The sequence below is a fragment of the Anguilla rostrata genome, chromosome 11 (assembly GCF_018555375.3).
Source record: "Anguilla rostrata isolate EN2019 chromosome 11, ASM1855537v3, whole genome shotgun sequence".
Lineage (NCBI taxonomy): Eukaryota > Metazoa > Chordata > Actinopteri > Anguilliformes > Anguillidae > Anguilla > Anguilla rostrata.
The window spans coordinates 11,570,629-11,578,448 of NC_057943.1; the positions used below are offsets into that span (position 1 = coordinate 11,570,629).

General features: G+C 39.4%; 1 protein-coding gene across 1 annotated transcript; it reads right to left on the reverse strand.

Moving 5' to 3' along the window:
- Positions 1-741: 741 nt before the first annotated feature.
- LOC135233916 (epithelial membrane protein 3-like) lies at positions 742-6,386 on the reverse strand. Its single transcript, XM_064297890.1, has 5 exons — positions 6,025-6,386; positions 3,878-3,990; positions 3,339-3,441; positions 2,248-2,388; positions 742-1,964 (listed from the first exon to the last, which is right to left on the reverse strand). The coding sequence occupies exons 2-5, from the start codon at positions 3,953-3,955 to the stop codon at positions 1,789-1,791; spliced, it is 498 nt and encodes a 165-aa protein (XP_064153960.1). The 5' UTR covers positions 3,956-3,990; positions 6,025-6,386; the 3' UTR covers positions 742-1,788.
- Positions 6,387-7,820: the final 1,434 nt, after the last annotated feature.

The window sequence follows — 7,820 nt, forward strand, 5'->3', positions numbered from 1 at the left end:
TGCTGAACATGCCTCTATCTAAACTAATAAGAGAGAAATGCAGTATCCATATTTCAATGCAGATGGAGGACTCACCTCTTCTTGTGCAGAGAAATTAGTCTTGAAATGCATCTCCAAGCTAATTACTTCAGGACTGTTACAGCATGCTTTTTGGTTTTAGCTATAATTTTGGTTTATGCCGGAACATTTACAGGTTAAGGTGTGTGCGTATGAAAGGAGCTACAGATGCTAGCTAGCCGTATGACTCCATGCTATGATTATCATTATTATGTCTTTTATTTGTATTACTTTTTGTGTTGTTGTTGTTATTATTATTATTATTATTATTATTATTATTATTATGTTGGTACTGTCAATCACCAAGACATCTGTCCAATTTCACAATTTCTTCTCAGACCACTTCTCAACTTGTGCCGATCACTGTTGATTCTCCTCTTCCTTGCCTGTCACCAGTTGCTTGGATGCCTACAGCAATGTAAGTATGTGGTTTTTCCTGTCCATAATTCATAATATATTCAACCTCGTTCATCTCCATATATAAGATTCATCTTTCTAGTTGCAAGCTGCTCTGTAGCTGTCTCACTTATGAAATCGAATTCCTGCAACATTTCCCCATCCAGTGGGAGTTCTAACATAAAAGCTGCATTTTAAGTGTGTACACTAATAAAATCACAGACTCAGCAAGGTAAGGTTGACCCCTCAAAATTGTCAGGAGATCACAATTAACATACAAGGACCACATTCCTGTAGTGCATGTTTTATTGAAAACAATAGTACAACTGGAGCATAAGCTAAATGAGCAAACAAAAGCTTTGTGCAGTATGTGCAATATAAACATACTCTTGCCGAATATAGCATATGAATATTATCCATAAAAGGATAATAACAGCTGCCCAGATACCTTCTATGGTTAAAAGAAGCATTTTTATGAATGCTACTTCCCATGCATTTCTTTAAATGCTGATAGGGTTTGCTGGCAATGGTCCAATAGCTGAACCAAAACCAAAAGTGAAAAAGCAAATATTACAAATAAACTGCTCAGAATATACAACCCAGAAAGGTCATTACAATGTATCTGTGCTACAAGTCTTAGGCCTAATTTAGAGCAGGGACAGGCCTTCACTAATGCACTATACCTTGTGCTGCCCTTTGAAGAGGGAGGATAGAGTTAACGGGGAACCATGAGATGCTTTGGGAGACCAGATTGTTCCTGGGTGTGATCCTCACCAATGTGATGATACACAGTCATCAGTGGCTGTTTGGTTTTGCTATGTAAGTGCTATCCAGAGACGGCTGGACATGTCAGTCTCTGTATGGACAGTTTAGTGCCAATGAGCACTCAGGGATACAATTACAGCAATGCTTTGACACAAAATGAAAACCGAGAAAAGTCTAAAACCTGGAAAATCACTGTAATGTGTATCTCTTAAATTACCTTTATGCTTTGATACTGAGAAAGATATGCGCAGATATGTGGTCTAACCCCCCCCCCCCCCACCCCTGCCCCCCCCCAACGAAACTTTATCTAGCCCCAGTATATAAGCGATCTATTACAACAAAATAGCACAGAAGGTCAGATAGTTAATGATTCATTTCTCATTTCTGTACACCATATTTCTTACCTCTTGACACTGGGTAAGTGAGCATAACGGGGTCAATCTCCCACGCCTCCTCAACTTGGGACCCAGTATGTGAATGTAGATCTACTACAGATATGAACACAGAGAACAATATCGCCGCCCCCCAACCCTCCAGTACAAAAAGGATAACGCTGCTCAGTTCCGCATTTCATTCCCTCTTACGCAAGTGGACGTACATGACGCCACTGCAGAGCAGGAGGGGTACGCACACCCAGGCCAGAATGAAGCAGTAGCCAAAATGTCCCAAGTTAGAGTCTGGGACCCTGCCCAGGATGTCTGAGTGGTGCAGGGTGTAGATGAGGGTGGCAGCGAAGGCGGTGAGACCTATAAAGTTAAAACGTAGCATGTGAGAAACTTAACGTGATTAATTTAAATCTCTCGTAAAATAATATTATTAGGGTTTGTAATCTGGAGATCACACACAACCTAAGATCTGAGAATTTTCTCAGTTTATTTTGATATGAGAACATTTGTTAACTAAGGACAGTATTATTTCAAGTATTTTATCTGTATTTATTTCATATGTTTAAAAAAATCGATCATCACTGAAAACAAATAAGACTATAACGAAAATCTTTATATTTTTATGTCCAGCACTGTACTGCACCTGCAAAGATCTGGCATAGCCCAGTGATGTAGAAGAGCCCTCCTTTAGACATGGTGAAGAGCTGTCCAAGGAAAACCAAGAAGGAGATGGATGAGAAGACTACAGCCAGTACCATCAGGGCCTGGACTGCTTGGAGCCACTCTGCACAAGAAGCAACAGGGAAACAATGAGAAACCTTCTCACACACAAACCAGAACTGGAGTCAAAGGGAGTCAAAGTCCTTTTCACATTTGAAACACAAGTAGACACAGATTTAAAGCTTGATTTTATTCAGTGGATGACACATTTCTTACAAGGGGGTGCAGTGATCATACCTCCTCACACAGGGTGACATTGCTAGAAAGAACTTTTTGTAGCAGGGCATTCTTTGTGTTGCAAGGGTCTTTGTGTACGTACATTGTTATTTTGCAGTAGCCAAAGTCAATATTCACTATCGCTTTAGAACCTTGAACCAGACAAAAAGTTACATGGAAAGATACTCCACGGCACTTATTACAGGGTAGGGGGGGATGCCCTGTAGTCTGAGAAATATTACCAGTCTGACTAACCATCTGACCCTCTAATCATCCTTCACTTTAATCGGCTATACAAATCCCTCCCTCTTGCTCTGAGCACTCTGATGAAAAACAGTGGCCGTATATCACCAGGATATCAGTGGGTGCTGCATATTTGTAATGTTTGGGGGGGGGGGGGGCTTTTCCTTGCAAAGTGCTTTTAAAAAAAGGCAGGATAAACATAGAATGCATTCACAATATATGTTGTGACAATTGTACCACACTGCTTTTAAATTCCAGAGCCAGATCCATTATAATACGCCCAAAATTCACCATGCATCTGTGTGCTGAATTTTGGAAAAGAGAAATACAAATGAAAAGATGAATATAATAGCTGCTTAAACACAGGGTTTCGTTGAGCATCACACAGCATGCCTTGATGTGCCTTATGATTCACTTCTGGGCAGAGAGCCTGCTAAATACATACATAACAATGGGGGAAATTTTAGCAACAACAGCACCACTCGCTACACCCATAGAGGTGAAAAAGAGAAGCACTGACCAGACAAAAATGGCAGAGAAGACCGAGGAACTTACCAGTCTCCTTTGAAGAGGTGCACAGCCAGGCCTCTGTGGCGTTGTCATACGTACATTTGTACCAGAGGTCGGAATTGCTTGTACTGTCCCAAACCCACCACGACTGAGGAAGCAGGACAGGAGGGATAAAAGCACCAATGAAAAAAAAGGCTGACGAATGCCAGAATGATGGGAAATCAACCCATATGTGTTCCAAAAGGAGGCAGAGGGTGTGGTGGTGGGGTGTACAGAGTGAAATTACAAAATTATAAGGGAGCCTCCTGGATGGATGTTGTGAAGGTTAAGTGCTTTTGAAGGAAAGGAAGAGGAATACATTTGCATTTTACATACTCAAAGGACTGTTCAAATGATCAGTCACAGCCAAACGTATCTCTGGATTTTGTGCACCAAAAGAAAATGGTACACTAATATTGTCTACAGTGTCTCAGTGCCCCGTTTTACAGTTTTGACTCTAATGGTTAACCGTTCAGGTCTTCAAAAAACATTTTACCCTTGCTCTGAGTTATGACAGACATCGGACAATGAAGGCGGTGTCTCACCTTCTCCATTGTGGCGATGAAGAGCATGGCTAGAGTAATGAGGTGAAGTAGAGTGACGAACATCAACAGGAACGCCATCGTGTCCAAGTCTCACCAGGCCGCACTGACAGGTCCTGCACACAGGAGAGCCCACCTCAGATCTCACCCTAGTGTCTGCAGAACAATGGCCCGGGGTTTCCTCTCCAGAGATGCACGGAGTGCGTCTCTATCTACCACAGAGTTGCAGTGCTTCACAGCAGACAGGCTTGTAACAGCAGGTCGCAGGCTGAACCCTAAGGTTGAGAGCTGCTCTTGAATGACGTATTGTCACTGGGAACAATTAGCCACTTCATGTCCTGGGATTATGGCTGGCTGTCACTGACAAATGTGTGCAGCACAGTATTTGAAAACAAATTTTTTGTTGTTTCTGAACAGTTGAATTACAACTTACTCTACCATTGACAACAGACATAATTTATCACCTGAAGCTGATTTTATTCAACAGATTTTTTTTAGTTCCTTTCGGGGCGGGGGGGAGTTAAAATATGGAACTGGTACCAATGTTTATTCACTCCATCCTCCAATTTCTAACATTAAATTTCTATTCACTACTTTTGTCACTGTTATCTCTAAATAGTACACATGTATATGATTGAATTACCTTAAATCATAGATGTATTTACAAATAATGTACTGTATTAACCCCAACAAATTCTGGAAAAGTAACATGAGTGCAGATTAATTGCTATAGCCTCAATATCTCATTGCAATCTTGGGTCTGTCCGGACTCCCAAGCTGACTATAACCAACAGGGCACAGCAGATAAATAGTGCAAATGAAGAAGAAATCAAATAAAAAACATTCGGCAATGCTAAATAAGTAAAATGACCATGACATATATTCCTATTTCAAAACATCACCCGTTATTTGATTGGCAGGACCGTGGCCTATCACAATACTGTATGCAGTATGTGACGGATGTTCTGCACCAGAAGAAACCAGGCCTGTTTGCGCCAGAGTCTGGGCTGGAAAGTTTGAGTAATGAAAGGAGGCCCAGAAAGAGGACAGTGCTTGCTCTCATGCACGTTTAGCCACACTGGAACTCTGTACTCCTGTAGCAAGTCTTCATTCAGAGCGTGTTCCTGCCTCCAGGTATCACAGATTAATTTATATTCCCCCAAAAAAATTATTTATTATGTGAATTTATTCCCACCATTCCTTTTCAGTCCAGTTCAGATGAGAGACGAGAGGTTGGATGTACATTTTCAGTTACAGAACTGCAATAAGCTCTTTGCAGTAATGAAAAACAAATCTAATTGCTGTTTCGAGAAAGAGTACACAGGCAGTCGTGTTTCCTAACACATGGTTTCTATTAGAGTTTTTGCCAAGCAATCTGTGCCAGAAAAGAGTATGACCAAACACACAGCCGTGTGTGACTGAATCAAACGTATTTTCAACGTGTCTTGATATTTAATTTTCCACACAGCAAGTTTTGCAATATGTTGAGGCAACTATGCCCACAAATATGAATAAAAATGGCTATTTTTATCAGTGAATATGCACGGCGCTGCAATTTTCTTTTCCATCTGGCAGCAATATGGAGAGTGAAACCATGTCTGAATCACACTAACTTCCTAAAAATGGGCTTCCTTCTCCAAAATAATATCAAATAACTGCCTCTGCCACTTTAAGGTTTAAGCCACCTTTAACATAATGACAAAGAACAAAGCATAACTAAGGACCTGTATGCTAATAATTACATTTACCCTAATAATTATATTTGTGTAAATAACATTGCTTCAAATAGCATCAAAAATATTTTCCATTCCTATCAAATGAAAATGGTTATACAAGTAACATTTGTTCAGTTTGTTCAAGCAGATTGTTTAATAAAGATTTAAAATACTGAAAAATATTAAAACCATGTTCTGTACATAACAGCAATGAAAAACAATTCCATTCTGAACTAAGTAGCTGTCCATTGTTAAATACTCAAATCTCTTTCTCACACTCTCTGTCTCTCACTTGCTCCCTCCCATTGAGATATAATTAACATTAAGCATTAAACTAAATGGCTAAACAAAGGTCCACTTATGACATATGAAAAAATAATGAATGACAGAACATTCCCGAACTGATTGTTAGAGGATTTGAGCATTCCAACTCACCTTAAAGTTTATCTTTCAACTCCAGGAGCACCAAAACAAACGCACGTTTCACTATTCCTGTAACGGTATTCTGATTTTCCCTCTGGTCGCCCACTCCCTTTCCTCTTGCCTTTCCCACTACTACTCCCTCAAACCCTCTTTTTCAGAGTAGAAAAAAATAGAGGGTTAGGAATGCAGAATTATTTTTTTCCTACTCTCAACGCCCATTTCCTTTCAGTAGAACTCCCTCTTTGCCTCCTCTGCTTTCTAATCTTAGGTCTACTACCTCAGAATGACACAGGCAGACCCACCCAAAGAGGAGAAAGGGAGAAGGCCACATGAGAACAAATACAAATGCTACCCTGACGGAGATCACGTCTGCTCGCTGAAAATGTGCATGGATCCGCTGGGCACAGCCCCGCTTGCCAGCTGTACAGAGCAGGATGGTTTTCATTTCCATGGTCAAATTAACCCTTTGAAGAGTAAGCTTTTTGGAATCTAAATTCTAAGTCAGTGTTCACTTTCTATTACCAGTAGTGATTGTTACATCAGCATTAGAATGTTCAGTTAAGAACATTATAGTCATAATTTGTGATCTCAGACAAAGGGCTAATGAAGCAAAAAGACAAATAAATGAAAGAGGAAAGATAAAAAGGAAAATACTTATTGACAGTTTATTAGCACAATTTGCATGACTGAGCCAGTGTATTTTTTCATATTATATTGATGTGTAACGTGTCAGGTGGTAACCATTCTACACTAGGGATGCTTTCTACAGATTCTTTCATTGCCCTGTACATTTTTCAGACATTCCTCTGGCCCAATAAAGGTCAGAAATTTATTGGACATTCATTCTGAACATGCTTAATATCAATTAATTCAATACTGCACCTATATGTTGAACATGCAAGGTGCCACTGGCTCAGAACAGCAGGCGGAATCTGGACACCCGAAATAGTTAATGAAGATAAATATTATGCTTAACATGTTTATTTTTACTTGGGTTTGTAAGTAGCATATTTAAAAAGCCATTGGGCGAGCGCAAATAAACGGCCCCATACCAAAAAAAGCATGCTCTGTGCCTCTAGGTCTCAAATAAGTACATAGAGAGCATTATGAGATAGTGAACAGGAAGATAATATCTGTGCAGTCAGGCTGCTACCGCCCGCTGTTGAAAATAATTTCAAATTCATCAAATTACTGCTCGTTAGAGATCACATTATTTCTCATTAGCCTTCATGACCATGCCACCCACAATGAGCGGAGACCAAGAGCTTCTCTTTACGAAATGTACGAGATCCATGAATTTGGAATTAAACTTTACTACATCTTCAGTTTACACGAACAAGAAAGCCTCTCAATATTCTGCAACACCTGAATCATGAGGAAAAAATTGTGTGCAGCGTAAACATTATGTGTTTAAGCATTATGACATTTATTTACACAACATTAAGAATTATGAGTGCCTTAAAAACAAACAATAAAGATGACAACAATAGCAACAACAACAACAATGACAGCAACAACAATGACAACAACAAGAAAATAAAAAATAAAAGAATAATAACAATAATAATAATTGTATTTAGCAGATTGTCTTTTCCAGATATTTTGGGATTATACTTTGGGGTTATACTTTATTATACTTTACACATCTAAAATTTACACAAACAAGAAAGCCTCTCAATATTTTCAAAAAATTATCAGTCTTAAAAATTGTGCGCAGAATACACGTCTAAAAAATAAACAGCAACAACAACAACAACAACAACAACAACAACAATAGCAGCATTTAGCAGATGCTCTTTAACAGAGCA